Here is an 18,591-nt window from a genome sequence, read left to right as displayed (position 1 = left end):
CTCAATGGTGGGGTTCCATTGGACTACACGGGGCTGAGTCTTGAGGTCAGCTCAGCAGTAAAGTGTCAGGAGGTTACTGAACTCTCACCTGAGCTCCAAAGGACTCTCAAGACCCAACTTCGTGTGCATTTCAATGGGGGGAAAAGACCCCGCTTCTAGGTGCGAACCCCTTTCATGATAGAACCCATATTGGAGCTTAAAGGGACACGCCACCACCGTTTGTTGAAAAAGGGCTTATCGCGGTCTCCCCTAGGTGGGACAACGCATTTTATTTGTGCATGCGTTGTTTTAGTCTGGTGCAACACCGGCAGCTTTAGCATAGCGTAGCGAATGGAATTTAGCATGTTTTGCGTAAAAAACAACAACAAAAAAACCAATTTCTTGCACCGAGACAAAGAAAATGTGCTGACCCCACCTACCTAAAGCCAGGGTAGACCGGGATAAGCCCTATTCCAACAAACGGTGGCGTATTCCTTTAAACCTTATTCAATTTCATGCATGTTAATAACACAAGACACAATTTAAGAGAACTTTATTCATTGACAAACGCTCAATTGAAAAAACACCATTGTTTTTTTCATCTTTATTTATTGCACGTGCACTTTTTCCAGACAGAGACGACCGCCTCCCCGGCCTCCTCTCGGTCGACTCGCAGGTCAAACGACTCCGCACTGCTGCCGACCGCGGGATCCTCTGAGCTGCAAGGCGGCCGAGAGGAGGCCGAGGAGAACGAAACGCTGAAAGAAAGCGCAGATGCCGAGGGTCCGTCGGAGGACGCGGTGGATCCGTCGGTGCAAGTGGAGGCCAGGGGTCCGTTGGTGGAAAAACCATCCCTGCACCTGGAAAAATGGAAACAAATACAAATAAGAGCTCAAATACATATTGCCGTTCATGTAGCCGATCCCGCTTGAATGTGCAGATGTGTTAAACCCAGGTTCTATGTGCGAGTCCCTGTAACGTTAGATCGGCAGGCCTGCCCAGAGCTTAAAGTGTATAAAATAGTCTTAAGTAAAATGCACAGCGTATTCAAAATGACGCAGCGAGCAAGCGTCTTAAGCCAGAGCTCAAATTACTTACGTAGAATATGCAAAACACACTTTTATGGGCCGACACATACCTTAACCCGGTTTCTGGGTGTGGGTCCCTTCAATGCTAGGTCCTGCCAAGAGCTCGAGCAGTAAATATAACACACTATATTAAAAAATGTAATGCAGTGAGCAGTGATCTCAAAAGCATCAGCGAGCAACTCACAGTTCTCGAAGCCGAGGGACGGCCGGTTCATGCTGAAAGAAAGCGCAGATGCCGAGGGTCTGTCGGAGGACGCGGTGGATCCGTCGGTGCAAGTGGAGGCCAAGGGTCCGTCGGTGGAAAACCATCCCTGCACCTGGAAAAATGGAAAGAAATACAAATAAGAGCTCAAATACATATTGCCGTTCATGTAGCCGATCCCGCTTGAATGTGCAGATGTGTTAAACCCAGGTTCTATGTGCGAGTCCCTGTAACGTTAGATCGGCAGGCCTGCCCAGAGCTTAAAGTGTATGAAATAGTCTTAAGTAAAATGCACAGTATATTCAAAATAATGCAGTGAGCAGTGATCTTAATCCAGAGCTCAAATTACTTCAGTAGACTACACACACACACACTATTATGGACCAACACATACCTAAACCCAGTTCCTTAGTGTGGGTCCCTATAACGTTAGGTCTGCAGTCCTGCCCAGAGCTCAAGTATACAATATAGTCTAAAGTAAAATACACACTACATTCAAACTAATGCAGTGAGCAGTTATCTTAATCCAGAGCTCAAATTACTTCAGTAAAATATATACATACAAACTTGAATGGACAAACGCATAGCTAAACCCAGGTTTTGGGTGCGAGTCCCTGTAATGTTAGATGGCCAGGCCTGCCCAGAGCTACTATTATGTAGAACACACATCATAATCTAACTAAGAGTGTGCAGCGATTTTGTGCAGCAGAAATCTTTGCCGGCGCATTTTCAACAAACCACGCATGAGTCGCTTTCACCTACCCGCCGATGGCATCTCATCTCGATGGGAATCGATGAAGCTGCTATAGAAGAGGGGATCGGGAGGACGTTCGAGGACCTTTCCTCAGTCCCACCTGCCAGTGAGGTCGTTGCCCGTTCCCCCGCAGAGCCGTCCGCCCCTCGTTCCGCCCGTGTGACGCCGTCGAACAAACCCGCCAGTGATGTCGTGGCCCGGTCCTCCGCCGAGCCGTCTATGACTCCTTTCACCAGTGCGACGCCCTTGAACGAACCTGCCAGCCATTCGCCAAGAAAGCAGTTGTTTAGGAGGAACGAGCCGGTTGCGAGGACTCCGACCCCCCCGCCCCACCACCCTTCAGCAAGAACTGTGGGATCCTTGCTGCCGAGCTGAAGGTGGTAAAGAGCTGCTGGAAGCCAAAGTAGAACGGAACGACGACCTGAAACAGCTGCACTTCTCAACCAGTCGAGAAAAGGTTGAGCATTGCGTTATTCCTCCAAACTACATTTTATATTTCATTAGTTTCCTAATTTTGTGGCTTTTTTTGGACACTTGTTCCATTTTTTTTTCCAGTAAAACCGGCAGAGGAGTTCAAGGAGCACACGGAAGGAAGCAATCCCACGCGGAAAATAAGGGAGAATGCCCGCCAGCCAGCTAACCGCCTCCTTTACTTCCTGACGTTCACGTCCGAGCCCGCTGTTCCACATCTGAACCTTCTCTTTCTCAAGGACTACGTTCGGATCAGGAACTAAGTACAAAATTGTAAGGATTATCAATGTCTAAAAGACTAGAGGACGACCATAAAAAGCTACCCGACGGATGCCGTCGCGTTTGTGAAGTAAGTTACTAGCGGAACTCCGGGCGAGGAATTGGCAAAGGGCTCAACTGCGGATGGGCACATGACTTCACTGGCAGGTGGGACTGAGGAAAGGCCCTGGATCTCAGCCCCTGAAGGCCTTCTGCACCTGGAAGCACAAACAACAAATACGAGCTCAAATGTATTGCTGTTCATGTAGCCGATCCTGCTTGAATGTTCAGATGTGTTAAACCCGGGTTCTAGGTGCGAGTCCCTGTAATGTAAGGTCTACATGCTTGCCCAGAGCTAAAAGCATATAAAATAGTCTTAAGTAAAATGCACAGCATATTCAAAATAACGCAGCGAGCAGTGGTCTTAATACAGAGCTCAAATTACTTAGGTAAAATATACAAACACACTTTTATGGTCCAACATATACCTAAACCCGGTTTCTGGGTGTGGGGCCCTTCAATGTTAGTACCTGCCCAGAGCTCAAGTAGTAAAAATACACAGTGATCTTGAAAGTATCAAAGAGTAACTCACAGTTCTTGCAGCCGAGGGACGGCGGGTTTGTTCGACGAGTTGAACGGAAGAGAGAATCCTTCAAACCTCCTCTCGCTAGAAAGCAGCCTAGGTCTGATGCAGAACAGAAGAGACACTCCTCCAGACCTTCCCTGACTCTTCTTCCTCCATCTCCACGCGGTGGTCCTCTACCTCCTCCTCCTCCTCCTCCTCCATGTCCTTGTCCTGTACGTCCTACTCTGCGTTGTTCTTCGGGGTCTGTCGCAAGACCGTTCCGATTCACTTGAACTGCCATGCGGGCAAGTGGTTGTGAAGGGTCTGTCGGAGGACGCGGAGGGTCTGTCGGTGGAGGCAAAGGGTCTGTCGGAGGACGCGGAAGGTCTGTCGGTGGAGGCGAAGGGTCTGTCAGTGGAGGCGAAGGGTCTGTCAGCGGCGGATGGGGCCACGACCTCGATCCACAAGGGTGGAAGGAGTTGCAGGCGGCTCGACGGAGGATGGGGCCAGTATAGGTTTGTTCGAAGGCATCACAAGGGTGGAAGGAGTTGCAGGCGGCTCGACGGAGGACGGGGCCACGAAATACAGGAAGGAGTGGCAGGCGGCTTGACGGACGATGGGGCCACGACCTCACTGGCAGGTTTTTTCGAAGGCGTCACAAGGGTGGAAGAAGGAGCAACAGGCTCAGAGGAGGACGGGGCCACGAAATACGGGGCAAGTATAGGTTTGTTCGAAGGCATCACAAGGGTGGAAGGAGTAGCAGGTAAACCTATCCCTCCTCCTCAGTGTTGTTCTTCGGGCTCCCGAGTGGTCCGTCGGAGGAACGCAAAGGGTCCGTCGGTGCAGGTGGAGGCGAAGGGTTGTCGGAGGACGCGGAGGGTCTGTCGGTGGAGGCAAAGGGTCAGTCGGAGGACGCGGAGGGTCTGTCGGTGGAGGCAAAGGGTCTGTCGGAGGACGTAAAGGGTCTGTCAGCGGCGGATGGGGCCACGACCTCGCTGGCAGGTTTGTTCGACGGTCCACAAGGGTGGAAGGAGTTGGAGGCGGCTCGACGGAGGATGGGGCCAGTATAGGTTTGTTCGAAGGCATCACAAGGGTGGAAGGAGTAGCAACGGGCTCAGAGGAGGACGGGGCCACGAAATACAGGAAGAAGTGGCAGGCGGCTTGACGGACGACGGGGCCACGACCTCACTGGCAGGTTTGTTCGAAGGCGTCACAAGGGTGGAAGGAGTAGCAACAGGCTCAGAGGAGGACGGGGCCACGAAATACGGGGCAAGTATAAGTTTGTTTGAAGGCATCACAAGGGTGGAAGGAGTAGAAACAGGCTCAGAGGAGGACGGGGTTACGACCTCGCTGGCAGGTTTGTTCGACGGTCCACAAGAGTGGAAGGAGTTGGAGGCGGCTCGACGGAGGATGGGGCCAGTATAGGTTTGTTCGAAGGCATCACAAGGGTGGAAGGAGTAGCAACGGGCTCAGAGGACGGGGCCACGAAATACAGGAAGAAGTGGCAGGCGGCTTGACGGACGACGGGGCCACGACCTCACTGGCAGGTTTGTTCGAAGGCGTCACAAGGGTGGAAGGAGTAGCAACAGGCTCAGAGGAGGACGGGGCCACGAAATACGGGGCAAGTATAAGTTTGTTTGAAGGCATCACAAGGGTGGAAGGAGTAGCAACAGGCTCAGAGGAAGACGGGGTTACGAAATACGGGGCAAGTATAGGTTTGTTCGACGGCGTCACAAGGGTGGAAGGAGTGGCAGGTAAACCTATCCCTCCTCCTCCGTGTTGTTCTTCGGGCTCCCGAGTGGTCCGTCGGAGGAACGCAAAGGGTCCGTCGGTGCAAGTGGAGGCGAAGGGTCTGTCGGAGGACGCGGAGGATCTGTCGGTGGAGGCAAAGGGTCAGTCGGAGGACGCAAAGGGTCCGTCGGTGCAAGAAATGAAACAAAAATACAAATGAGAGCTCAAGTATATTGCTATTCATGTAGCTCATCCTGCTTGAATTTTCAGATGTGTTAAACCCTGGTTGTAGGTGTGGGTCCCTGTAATGTTAGGTCAGCAGGCTGTTAGGCAGAGCTAAAAGTGTATAATATAGTCTTAAGTAAAATGCACAGTATATTCAAAATAATGCAGTGAGCAGTGATCTTAATCCAGAGCTCAAATTACTTCAGTATACTACACACACACACACACACACATTATGGACCAACACATACCTAAACCCGGTTTCTGGGTGTGGGTCCCTTCAATGTTAGGTCTGCAGGCCTTTCCACCGTTCAAGTATGTCTATATAGTATCTATAGTCTTAAGTGAAATACACATTATATTCAAACTAATGAAGCGAGCAGTGGTGTTAACCAGAGCTCAAGTTAAATCTGTAGAATGCACAAACACACACTGTTCTAGACAAACGCATAGCTAAACCCGGTTTCTCGGTGTGGGTCCCTGTAATTTTTGGTCAGCAGGCCTGCCCAGAGCAAAATATAGTTTTATGTAAAATACACCTTATAGTCTAACTGTGTGCAGTGATTCTTACCGAGTGCAGCAGTAATCTTTACTGGTGTGTTTTGAACAAACCATGCGTGACCAGTCTCTTTTCGTCATTTCACCTGATAATTAAAAACAATTTTTCATAGACGTGATCTTACCGGACATCCTGTGGCGCTGAGCCAGCTGTCGCCCTAGCACCGATCTCGACACGTGCCTCACCCTCGCCCGGAGTTCCGCTAGCAGCACATTTAGGCTTCTTCCACCTATTTTCACCCCTTCTGGCGCCATCATCAGAATGTACTTTACAAATGCAACAGCATCTAGTAGGTAGCTTCTTATGGTCGCCGGTTTCAAGTTTTTGTCAGACAGATGTTCTGTAAATCTTGAAATACAAAAATATCAATTAGGTCATGTCTTCTACTCTTTTACACAGCGATAATCCTTACAATTTGGTACTTACGTCCTGATCCGACCGTAGTCCTTCAAAAAGAGAAGGTTCAAATCAGGAAGAGCTGGCTCTGACATAAACCTCAGGAAATAAATGACGTGATTAGCTCGCCGTCTGGCATTCCACCTCGTTTTCTGCAAGGGAAACCTTCCTTCCGTGTGCTCCTTGAACTCCTCCACCAGTTTGACTAAAAATACAAGAACATGCTTTTTCAAAAAACAACAGTCTACAAAAAAAACCCGTACTTTGACATCGACACGATTGTTATATTTACCATATGGAGACGCATTCCATTGTGAAAATGGCTTGGGCCTCGCGGCCTGAAATTGAAAAGAGAAAATGGGCTTAGTTTGTCACACATGCATTGCACTGCATTTTATCAATCCCATATTTCAAAGGGTAAAAGACCCAACTTCTAGCATCGGGCCCCTTTTATTTAAGAAACTCTCAGTTGATCTCCAATCCGCTTCAAACTTAACCAGAAGACTCACAGAGACCGTGACATCATGAATCCCAAAGCATACGCTTCTAGCACCTTTCCAAATAGTGACAACGTAATGTCAGAATCAGAGGAATAACGATACTCACAGTTTCTCGACTGGTTGGTAAGCGCAACTGTTGAAGTTCAGCATTCCGGACCACTTCGTCAGACAGCAGCTCTCTCACCGCCTTCAGCTCAGCAGAGAGTACCTCACAGTTCTTGCAGCCGAGGGATCGAGTCCTCGGCTCCCGCTTGTTACTTCTGAACGGCATGGAAAATGTCTGAGTAGCGGTTGTGGCCATGACCTCGCTGGCAGGTTTGTTCGACGGCGTCACAGGGGCGGAACAATGGGCAGACGGCTCAGCGGCAGATGGGGACATGACCTCACTGGCAGGTGGGACTGAGGAAGGGTCCCGGATCTCCATCCTAATCCCGTCTTCTACAGCAGAGTCATCCATATCGTCAAGATGGGATAACATCAGCGGGAGGGGTCTGGATGCCCTCTCCAGAGCAATTTCCCATTCAATGTGTCTAATGTCGTTAGACATAGTCCTCATGTCAAAATATATGTTAAAATCTGTCAAAATAAAGACAGTGAGGAAAACATTTTTGTCTCTAAATATATCCTAGTATTGTCAGTATATTATGTTCAGGAAATGGAAAACAATAATGGGACGGCGGAGGTTGGGTTCGGGAAAAGAAACAACGGGGAATGGACGCCTCACATGCCGGGAAACGGCAGAGGGGGAGGACGGCTCACACGCAGTATTAAACCCTGTTTCTAGGTGTAGGTCCCTTTAATGTTAGGTCAGCAGGCCTGTCCACCGCTCAAGTAGATCATATAGTCTTAAGTGAAATAGACATTACATTCCAACTAATGAAGTGAGCGGTGGTGTTAATCCAGAGCTCAAGTTAAATCTGTTGACCACACACACACACACACACACACACACACACACACACACACACACACACCCACACCCTGTTATAGACCAACACAAAGCTAAACCCAGTTCCTCAGTGTGAGTCCCTTTAATGTTAGATCCGCATGCCCAGAGCTCAAGTACATCACATAGTCTTAAGTGAAATACACATTATATTCCAACTGATGAACTGAGCGGTGGTGTTAATCCAGAGCTCAAGTTACATCTGTAGAAATACACACACACACACACACACACACACACACCTCATTATAGACCAACACATAGCTACACCTAGTTTCTTGTTGGGGGTCCCTTTAACGTTAGGTCATCCTGCCTGCCCAAAGCTCATGTATATAATGTAGTCTTCAGTGTTTTTACCTCAAAATCTGCCTCAGACTTCTGCCGATCCCACGCTCTCTCTGTCCTCTCAATTATGACTGCTCTCCCCCCCTGCCCGACCTCTGCACGCACTTCATGCTGACTTAATTAACAGTTTTTTTAACCACATAAAACCCGTACAAAAATAACGTTTACACCATTAACAACAATTCCTTTGCATCCATGTGTTAAATGGCTGGCTAAAACTCCCGGGAAAATGACGTGAAATCCTACACATGAACCTGCAGAGGTGCTTTATTTCTGCAATCACATCGATAAAAAGCAACTAACACGACACAAAGTCAGTCCCTGTAAGTTAATAAAATGTAATTTCTTACCGCAAAATCTGCCTCGGACTTCTGCTGCTCCAAGCTCTCTCTGCCCTCTCAATTACGACTGCCCTTCACCCCCCCGATGTGCCTGCACGCACTTTATCCTTACTTAATTAACAGTGTTTTAACCACATAAAACCCATACAAAAATAACGTTTACACCATTAACAACAATTCATTTGCATCATGTGTTAAATGGCTGGCTAAAACTGGGAAAATGGCATCTTTGTGTTAAAGGGCTGGCTAAAACTCCCGGGAAAATGACGCACTGTGTTAAATGGCTTGCTGAATTTCCCGGGAAAATGACGTGAAATCCTACACATGAACCTGCAGAGCTGCTTTATTTCTGCAATCACATTGATAAAAAAGCATCTAACACGACACAAAGTCAGTCCCTGTAAGTTAATAAAATGTAATTTCTTACCGCAAAATCTGCCTCAGACTTCTGCTGCTCCAAGCTCTCTCTGCCCTCTCAATTACGACTGCCCTTCACCCCCCCCCCGATGTGCCTGCACGCACTTTATCCTTACTTAATTAACAGTGTTTTAACCACATAAAACCCATACAAAAATAACGTTTACACCATTAACAACAATTCATTTGCATCATGTGTTAAATGGCTGGCTAAAACTGGGAAAATGGCATCTTTGTGTTAAAGGGCTGGCTAAAACTCCCGGAAAATGACGCACTGTGTTAAATGGCTTGCTGAATTTCCGGAAAATGACGTGAAATCCTACACATGAACCTGCAGAGCTGCTTTATTTCTGCAATCACATTGATAAAAAAGCATCTAACACTACACAAAGTCAGTCCCTGTAAGTTAATAAAATGTAATTTCTTACCGCAAAATCTGCCTCAGACTTCTGCTGCTCCAAGCTCTCTCTGCCCTCTCAATTACGACGGCCCTTTCTCCCCCCCGATGTGTCTGCACGCACTTTATCCTTACTTAATTAACAGTGTTTTAACCACATAAAACCCATACAAAAAATAATGTTTACACCATTAACAACAATTCCTTTGCATCATGTGTTAAATGGCTGGCTAAAACTCCCGGGAAAATGGCATCTTTGTGTTAAAGGGCTGGCTAAAACTCCCGGGAAAATGACGCATAGTGTTAAATGGCTTGCTGATTTTCCCTGGAAAATGACATGACATCCTACACATAAACCTGCAGAGATGATTTATTTCTGCAATCACTTTGATAAAAAGCAACTAACACAACACAAAGTCAGTCCCTGTAAGTTAATAAAAAAGGATTTTGTTGGTTTCTTACCTCAAAACTTGTGCCTCGGGCTTGTGCTGCTCCCATCTGCTCTCTCAGTCCTCTCAATTTGCGACTGCTGTCCCCTCCCCCGCGCCGCACCCTTTGATCTCACCTGCATGCACCACCTCCCACAGCTCAACAAGCTGCAGGGGCGAACAAAAGATTTTGAGGGCTGGGGGCTGGGGCCCATGAAAAAAAAAAAAAAAAAAGCCAAATAGTTAATAAATGATTATTTATTTGATATTGTACCAATAAATGAAATGTATTGAGACAACTCTGACTACTTTACCAGTTTATTAAAATGACGTTGTGCAGGACGCCCCCCCCCCGGGAGCAACTTTGTATGTATTTCGATAGGAGAGCACCCAGTTTGTTGGTGCGGGGTCCTTCCCCGTGAGAGCCGGTCACGTGAATCGGCTCCAATCGGCCCCAAACTCGGACGGAAGACCCGCGGGGGCCGCTCGACCCCGAATCCATAGCCCCGACCCTCTAGCCCCTCGGCAAAGCCGGTTCTTTACGGGGGCCGCCGGGGCCCAGCACGCGGGGGCTCGATCCGGCGTCCCCGCGCCGATCGCAGACCGATAACTTCGAGGCCGCGACTCCGTGTGTTAATATTTTATCGAGAAGGGTGGCCCTGGGGGCCCGCGCCCGTATATATATTTCAATTGGAGGAAGACCCGTTTGTTGGTGCGGTGTCCTTCCGGGTGAGAGCCGGTCATGTGAATCGGCTCCAATCAAACTGTGAAAAATGGGCCCGACTTCGTATGTACTTCTATCGGAGAAGACCGGTTCGTGGGTGCGATTCGGTGTACCCGAATCGGGGGCCCCGAAAACGGCGGGGCTCGATCCGGCGTCCCGCGCCCGATCGCGAACCGATAACTTTCGAGGCCGCGACTCCGTGTGTTAATATTTTATCGAGAAGGGTGGCCCTGGGGGCCCGCGCCCTTCGTATGTATTTCAATTGGAGGAAGACCCGATTTGTTGGTGCGGTGTCCTTCCGGGTGAGAGCCGGTCACGTGAAAAATGGGCCCGACTTCGTATGTACTTCTATCAAAAGCCCAGTTTCGTAGGTATTTCTATCGGAGAGGACCCGGTTCGTAGGTGCGAGTTCTTTCAGGGTGAGGACCAGTCACGTTTGGTATGAAGTCTACCATTGGAGGGACCCACACCGATAGGTTGGGTGCAGTCGATCAGGAGGCCCGATTTCGTATGTACTTCTATGGGACAGGACCCGGTTCGTCATTCCCGCACTGGGATGTTGGGTGAATTATTGGAAGCCGTCCAAAAAACATCTGGAGGCCCGACTTTGTATGTACTTCTATCGGAGAGGACCCGGTTCGTAGGTGCGAGTTCCTCCAGGGTGAGAACCGGTGGTTTGAGCTCCAATCGGCCCCAAACTCCAGCGGAAGAGTCGCGGGGGCCGCGCGACCCCAAAAACGCGCCCCGCGAAGCGGTGGCGCCTTCCCTGGCCGGTTCTTCACGGGGGCCTCCCAGGGGCCCGAAACCGGCGGGGTTCCGTCCGGCGTCCCGCCGCGATCGCCCGTGCCCGTTTGGAAGCAGCGAATCCATTGGGAAGGCCTCCAACGGCCCGTATTTCTCAAAGGTCGCGACGGGTCAGAAAAAGGCCTCCGCTAAGCCTATGCTTCCGGGGCGGCCTGGTCTGCCCGGTGAGGGGCCCGAAGCCGGAGGGGCTCCGCCCGGGGTCCCGCCTCGATCGCGCGCGCCCCTTCGGAAGCCGCGAATCCATTCGGAAGTCCTCGATCGGCCCGTATTTGTCGAAGGTCACGACGGGTCAGGAAAAGGCCTCCGCTAAGCCTAAGCTCCCGGGGCGGCCCGGTCTGCCCGGCCCGAGGCCAGCCGAGGGGCCCGAAGCGGAGGGGCTCCGCCCGGGGTCCCGCCCAGTGATCGCGCGCCCCCCAGCCCGCGAGTCCGCTCGGGACTGTTTAATTGCCCGCCGTTTGGCAAAGGTCGCGAAGGGTCGCGAAGGCCTCAGCCAAGCCCCCGCGCCCTCCCGGGCACCGTTCGAGGCCCGTCGGGCGAACGCGCTCGCATCGGCTCGCGGACGCTTTCTGAGCGCGGAGGAGGTCCGGCCGGACGCTCGGACGCCAGATTCGCCCCGTCCGGCGCCGCGGGAGGTCACGCAATTTGACCTTAAAGTCGAGGAGGTCGACGCAGCCCAGTGATAGGGCCCCGCACTGGGATATTGGGTGAAACATCTGGAGGCCCGACTTCGCATGTACTTGTATCAAAAGCCCAGTTTCGTAGGTATTTCTATCGGAGAGGACCCGGTTCGTAGGTGCGAGTTCCTTCAGGGTGAGGACCAGTCATGTTTGGTATGAAGTCTACCATTGGAGGGACCCACACCGATAGGTTGGGTGCAGTCGATCAGGAGGCCCGATTTCGTATGTACTTCTATGGGACAGGACCCGGTTCGTCATTCCCGCACTGGGATGTTGGGTGAATTATTGGAAGCCGTCCAAAAAACATCTGGAGGCCCGACTTTGTATGTACTTCTATCGGAGAGGACCCGGTTCGTAGGTGCGAGTTCCTCCAGGGTGAGAACCGGTGGTTTGAGCTCCAATCGGCCCCAAACTCCAGCGGAAGAGTCGCGGGGCCAGCGACTAAAAAACGCCCCCAAGCGGTGGCGCCTTCCCGTGGCCGGTTCTTCACTGGGGCCTCCCAGGGGCCCGAAACCGGCGGGGTTCCGTCCGGCGTCCCGCCGCGATCGCCCGTGCCCGTTTGGAAGCAGCGAATCTTTTGGGAAGGCCTCCAACGGCCCGTATTTCTCAAAGGTCGCGACGGGTCAGAAAAAGGCTTCCGCTAAGCCTATGCTTCCGGGGCGGCCTGGTCTGCCCGGTGAGGGGCCCGAAGCCGGAGGGGCTCCGCCCGGGGTCCCGCCTCGATCGCGCGCGCCCCTTCGGAAGCCGCGAATCCATTCGGAAGTCCTCGATCGGCCCGTATTTGTCGAAGGTCACGACGGGTCAGGAAAAGGCCTCCGCTAAGCCTAAGCTCCCGGGGCGGCCCGGTCTGCCCGGCGAGGCCAGCCGAGGGCCCGGCCGGAGGGGCTCCGCCCGGGGTCCCGCCGCGATCGCGCGCGCCCCTCCCGAAGCCGCGAGTCCGCTCGGGACTGTTTAATTGCCCCGCCGTTTGGCAAAGGTCGCGAAGGGTCGCGAAAGGCCTCAGCCAAGCCCCGAGCGCCCTCCCGGGGCACCGTTCGAGGGGCCCGTCGGGCCGAACGCGCTCGCACCGGCTCGTGGACGCTTTCTGAGCGTGGAGGAGGTCCGGCCGGACGCTCGGACGCCAGATTCGCCCCGTCCGGTGCCGCGGGAGGTCACGGAATTTGACCTTAAAGTCGAGGAGGTCGACGCAGCCCAGTGATAGGGTCCCGCAATGGGATGTTGGGTGAATTATTGGAAGCCGTCCAAAAAACATCTGGAGGCCCGACTTTGTATGTACTTCTATCGGAGAGGACCCGGTTCGTAGGTGCGAGTTCCTCCAGGGTGAGAACCGGTGGTTTGAGCTCCAATCGGCCCCAAACTCCAGCGGAAGAGTCGCGGGGGCCGCGCGACCCCAAAAAACCCCCAGGCGGTGGCGCCTTCCCGTGGCGGTTCTTCACGGGGGCCTCCCAGGGGCCCGAAACCGGCGGGGTTCCGTCCGGCGTCCGGCCGCGATCGCCCGTGCCCGTTTGGAAGCAGCGAATCCGTTGGGAAGGCCTCCAACGGCCCGTATTTCTCAAAGGTCGCGACGGGTCAGAAAAAGGCCTCCGCTAAGCCTATGCTTCGGGCGGCCTGGTCTGCCGGTGAGGGCCCCCACCGGAGGGGCTCCGCCCGGGTCCCGCCTCGATCGATCGCGCCCCTTGAAGCCGCGAATCCCATTCGGAAGTCCTCGATCGGCCCGTATTTGTCGAAGGTCACGGCGGGTCAGGAAAAGGCCTCCGCTAAGCCTAAGCTCCCGGGCGGCCCGGTCTGCCAGCGAGAGGCCAGCCGAGGGCCCCGAGCGGAGGGGCTCCGCCCGAGGTCCCGCCCCGCGATCGCGCGCCCCTCCGGCCCGCGAGTCCGCTCGGGACTGTTTAATTGCCCCGCCGTTTGGCAAAGGTCGCGAAGGGTCGCGAAAGGCCTCAGCCAAGCCCCGAGCGCCCTCCCGGGGCACCGTTCGAGGGGCCCGTCGGGCCGAACGCCGCCCGCCGCACCGCTCGTGGACGCTTTCTGCGTGGAGGAGGTCCGGCCGGACGCTCGGACGCCAGATTCGCCCCGTCCGGTGCCGCGGGAGGTCACGCAATTTGACCTTAAAGTCGAGGAGGTCGACGCAGCCCAGTGATAGGGTCCCGCACTGGGATGTTGGGTGAATTATTGGAAGCCGTCCAAAAAACATCTGGAGGCCCGACTTTGTATGTACTTCTATCGGAGAGGACCCGGTTCGTAGGTGCGAGTTCCTCCAGGGTGAGAACCGGTGGTTTGAGCTCCAATCGGCCCCAAACTCCAGCGGAAGAGTCGCGGGGGCCGCGCGACCCCAAAAACGCGCCCCCCGAAGCGGTGGCGCCTTCCCGTGGCCGGTTCTTCACGGGGGCCTCCCAGGGGCCCGAAACCGGCGGGGTTCCGTCCGGCGTCCCGCCGCGATCGCCCGTGCCCGTTTGGAAGCAGCGAATCCGTTGGGAAGGCCTCCAACGGCCCGTATTTCTCAAAGGTCGCGACGGGTCAGAAAAAGGCCTCCGCTAAGCCTATGCTTCCGGGGCGGCCTGGTCTGCCCGGTGAGGGGCCCGAAGCCGGAGGGGCTCCGCCCGGGGTCCCGCCTCGATCGCGCGCGCCCCTTCCGAAGCCTCGATCGACCCGTATTTCTCGAAGGTCGCGACGGGTCAGAAAAAGGCCTCCGCTAAGCTCGAGCTTCCGGGCGGCCCGGTCTGCCAGCGAGGCCAGCCGAGGGGCCCGAAGCTTTGCTAGATGAGATTGCGAATCCGGCTTTGCAATGAAACACATTTTCACACTTTCGCCCCCCTTCCGAAGCCGCGAGTCCGCTCGGGACCGTTTAATTGCCCCGCCGTTTGGCAAAGGTCGCGAAGGGTCGCGAAAGGCCTCAGCCAAGCCCCGAGCGCCCTCCCGGGGCACCGTTCGAGGGGCCCGTCGGGACCAACGCGCTCGCATCGGCTCGCGGACGCTTTCTGAGCGCGGAGGAGGTCCGGCCGGACGCACGGACGCCAGATTCGCCCCGTCCGGCGCCGCGGGAGATCACGCAATTTGACCTTAAAGTCGAGGAGGTCGACGCAGCCCAGTGATAGGGTCCCGCACTGGGATATTGGGTGAAACATCTGGAGGCCCGACTTCGTATGTACTTGTATCAAAAGCCCAGTTTCGTAGGTATTTCTATCGGAGAGGACCCGGTTCGTAGGTGCGAGTTCCTTCAGGGTGAGGACCAGTCACGTTTGGTATGAAGTCTACCATTGGAGGGACCCACACCGATAGGTTGGGTGCAAACGGTCATGTTGGGTGTCCCTATCTTGTAACATGGTTAGACGGAGATATCGGGTCCGAACGGAGATACGGGGTCGCGACCCCATAAACAAACGCCCGGGCCACGCCCGACGCGACTGTGGGGTTCGATCTCGGGTACGGAAAGCCGGGTCTTGACCAGAGACATCAAAACCACGTTGCTTCTTAAGATCCGACTTCCCTCCGCCAAGTTGGGCCCATTGCGACGAGTCGGGTCCCGTTGGGACGAGTTGGGCCCCGTTTGGGACGAGTTGGAGCCCATTGAGTCGAGATAAAAAGGCCATCACTGGGTTACGTTGGGTCCAACTGGGGCCCATTGCGACAAGATGGGTCCCATTGGGACAAGTTGGGCCCCATTGGGCCCCATTGTGACAAGCTGGGCCCCATTGGGACAAGTTGGGCCCCATTGTGACACGCTGGGCCCCGTTGGGACGAGTTGGGCCCCATTGGGACAAGTTGGAACCCACTGTGTTGAGATAAAATGCAATCACTGGCTTATGTTGGGTCCAACTGGGGCCCATTGCGACAAGATGGGTCCCATTGGGACAAGTTGGGCCCCATTGGGCCCCATTGTGACAAGCTGGGCCCCATTGGGACAAGTTGGGCCCCATTGTGACACGCTGGGCCCCGTTGGGACGAGTTGGGCCCCATTGGGACAAGTTGGAACCCACTGAGTCGAGATAAAAGGGAATCACTGGCTTATGTTGGGTCCCACTGGGCCCCATTGTGACAAGCTGGGCCCCATTGTGACACGCTGGGCCCCATTGGGCCCCATTGTGACACGCTGGGCCCCGTTGGGACGAGTCGGGTCCCATTGGGCCCCATTGGGACAAGTTGGAACCCACTGTGTTGAGATAAAATGCAATCACTGGCTTATGTTGGGTCCCACTGGACCCCATTGTGACAAGCTGGGCCCCATTGTGACAAGCTGGGCCCCATTGGGCCCCATTGTGACACGCCGGGCCCCGTTGGGACGAGTCGGGTCCCATTGGGCCCCATTGGGACAAGTTGGAACCCACTGTGTTGAGATAAAAGGCAATCACTGGCTTATGTTGGGTCCCACTGGGCCCCATTGTGACAAGCTGGGACCCATTGTGACAAGCTGGGACCCATTGGGCCCCATTGTGACACGCCGGGCCCCGTTGGGACGAGTTGGGCCCCATTGGGCCCCATCGGGACAAGTTGGAACCCACTGAGTCGAGATTAAAGGGAATCACTGGCTTATGTTGGGTCCCACTGGGCCCCCTTGTGACAAGCTGGGTCCCATCGGGACAACTTGGGACCCATCGGGCCCCATTGGGACGCACCATGGACGTTATTATTACCGCGTACATGTGTATATGCATTGTATATGCAGTCGAAATTTCACTTGGAGGGACCCGCACCGAGAGGTTGGGTGCATTCGGTCATGTTGGGCCCCATTGGGGGCCTTGGAGTTATTTTCAGAGGGACCCGCACCGAGAAGATGGGTGCAGTCGGTCATGTTGGGCCCCAGTGGGGGGGCCTCGAGTTACTATTGAGGGACCCCGGTGTGACCTCTGATATGGATATATATACTGAAATAAATGAATAAATATATATATATATGAATAAATGTATATGTAATATACATACTAATACATACAATATGATATGTGTAAATACGGGTACATAAATAAATGGACATATATGAAATAAATAACTATATATATATATATATATATATATATATATATATATATGAAATAAATAAAATAAATATATATATATATATATATATGGAGTTATTATCAGAGGGACCCGCACCGAGAAGATGGGTGCAGTCGGTCATGTTGGGCCCCGGTAGGGGGGGCCTCGGATTTACTATTGAGGGACCCCGGTGTGACCTCTGATATGGATATATACGAAATAAATGAATAAATATATATATATGAATAAATGTATATGTAATATACATACAAATACATACAATATGATATGTGTAAATACGAGTACATAAATAAATGGACATATATGAAATAAATCACTATATATATATATATATGAAATAAATAAAATAAATATATATATATATATATATATATATGGAGTTATTATCAGAGGGACCCGCACCGAGAAGATGGGTCAGTCGGTCATGTTGGGCCCCCGGCGGGGGGGGGGCCTTGGAGTTACTATTGGAGGGACCCCCTGGTGTGAAAATAAAACGAAATAAATGAATACATATATATATATATATATATATATGAATAAATGTATATGTAATATACATACAAATACATACAATATGATATGTATAAATACGGGTAAATAAATAAATGGACATATACGAAATAAATAACTATATATATATATATAGATATATACGAAATAAATAAATAAATATCTATATAGAAGTTCGGTCATGTCGGGGCCCGTCAGGGGCCCCCGGGGGCCTCCGCGCGGGTGGGGGGGCCACTCCGACTTATCGTTGACCTGTGTACATGCATGGAATGTAAAAACAGGCGAAGGTTGACTTGTGAGGGACCCCCAAAGAGAAGTTGGGTCCGAACTGGGATCTTGGGCCACATCAGGGGCCCCCGGGGGCCTCCGTGATGGCTGGGTGGGGGGGCACTTGAACTTACGATTAACATTGTATTGTATTCAATAAAAATATATATATATATTTGAGAGGGACCCACAAGGGGATGTTGGGTCGGGGGCCTCCGTGGGGGGGCGGGGGCACTTGAACTTATGATTATTATCAATATATCATATTTATATTATATCAATAAAAAAAAAGTTCATTTGAGAGGGACCCACAAGGGGATGTTGGGTCGGGGGCCTCCGTGGGGGCCGGGGGGCACTTGAACTTATGATTATTATCAATATATCATATTTATATTATATCAATAAAAAAGTTCATTTGAGAGGGACCCACAAGGAGAAGTTGGGTTAACGGGCTTATGATTATTATAAATATATCATATTTAATAAATAGATCATATTTATATTATAATCAATGAAAAAGTTAGAGTGATAGGGACCCACAGTGTCTATCAGGGTGAATACTCCGATCTTGGCCCTCAATTTTGGCTCTCTAGCACCACCTGGTGTCGGAAATTTTCCCGAAATGTTGGGTCATCCAAAGCTGGGTCCACTGGGATTCCGGAATATTTTGAGCATGTTGGGCCCATTGGAATGCATGGTGGAGCTCTGTGGAGTACCAACTTCGTTTTTTTGAGCCTTGCTTCCACATGTCCCCATTCATAAAATTCCCAACTTCGTGTGCAGGTTCCTACCCCTAACCCTAACCCTAACCCTAACCCTAACCCCCTAACCCTAATTAATCCCTAACCTCAACCATTTGATTATCAATCCATAATTGGGACCCCTTGCCTAATCCTAACCTAAATTATAACCCTATTATAAAATATAATTCTAAATCGTGATCTTTAAAGACTCTAAAACAATACTTACCTCACCTGACCTCTACCTTGGCATCCCTGGAATCCTGAAAAAAGGA

At 52.1% G+C, this 18,591-nt stretch overlaps 1 protein-coding gene across 4 annotated transcripts; it reads right to left on the bottom strand.

Moving 5' to 3' along the window:
• Positions 1 to 515: 515 nt before the first annotated feature.
• Positions 516 to 9,794, bottom strand: LOC114551469 (uncharacterized). Of its 4 annotated transcripts, XM_028572516.1 has the most exons (8): positions 9,637 to 9,794; positions 6,835 to 7,304; positions 6,521 to 6,566; positions 6,259 to 6,433; positions 5,957 to 6,180; positions 1,252 to 1,384; positions 1,118 to 1,159; positions 790 to 839 (listed from the first exon to the last, which is right to left on the bottom strand). In XM_028572516.1, exons 2-7 carry the CDS (start codon positions 7,282 to 7,284, stop codon positions 1,153 to 1,155), a joined length of 1,035 nt encoding a protein of 344 aa, XP_028428317.1. In that variant the 5' UTR covers positions 7,285 to 7,304; positions 9,637 to 9,794; the 3' UTR covers positions 790 to 839; positions 1,118 to 1,152. The 4 variants fall into 4 exon arrangements, with proteins under 4 accessions (XP_028428314.1, XP_028428315.1, XP_028428316.1 ...); XM_028572513.1 differs by lacking the exon at positions 1,118 to 1,159 and having other exon boundaries at positions 516 to 839; XM_028572514.1 differs by lacking the exons at positions 1,118 to 1,159; positions 9,637 to 9,794 and adding an exon at positions 8,788 to 8,836 and having other exon boundaries at positions 516 to 839.
• Positions 9,795 to 18,591: the final 8,797 nt, after the last annotated feature.

Source organism: Perca flavescens, unplaced genomic scaffold (genome assembly GCF_004354835.1).
Source record: "Perca flavescens isolate YP-PL-M2 unplaced genomic scaffold, PFLA_1.0 EPR50_1.1_unplaced_scaf_1, whole genome shotgun sequence".
Classification (NCBI taxonomy): Eukaryota; Metazoa; Chordata; class Actinopteri; order Perciformes; family Percidae; genus Perca; species Perca flavescens.
The sequence above is the reverse complement of the archived record's forward strand: the minus strand, read 5'-3'. Positions and strand labels throughout refer to the sequence as shown.

Excerpts from the sequence above, each read along its gene's own strand:
- LOC114551469 (XM_028572513.1), bottom strand. The coding sequence starts at position 7,284 with ATGAGGACTATGTCTAACGACATTAGACACATTGAATGGGAAATTGCT. Across the intron at positions 6,567-6,834 it reads TACCAACCAGTCGAGAAACT|GCCGCGAGGCCCAAGCCATT; the intron begins GTGAGTATCGTT and ends TTTCAATTTCAG. Across the intron at positions 1,385-5,956 it reads TCAGCGCCACAGGATGTCCG|GTGCAGGGATGGTTTTCCAC; the intron begins GTAAGATCACGT and ends CCATTTTTCCAG.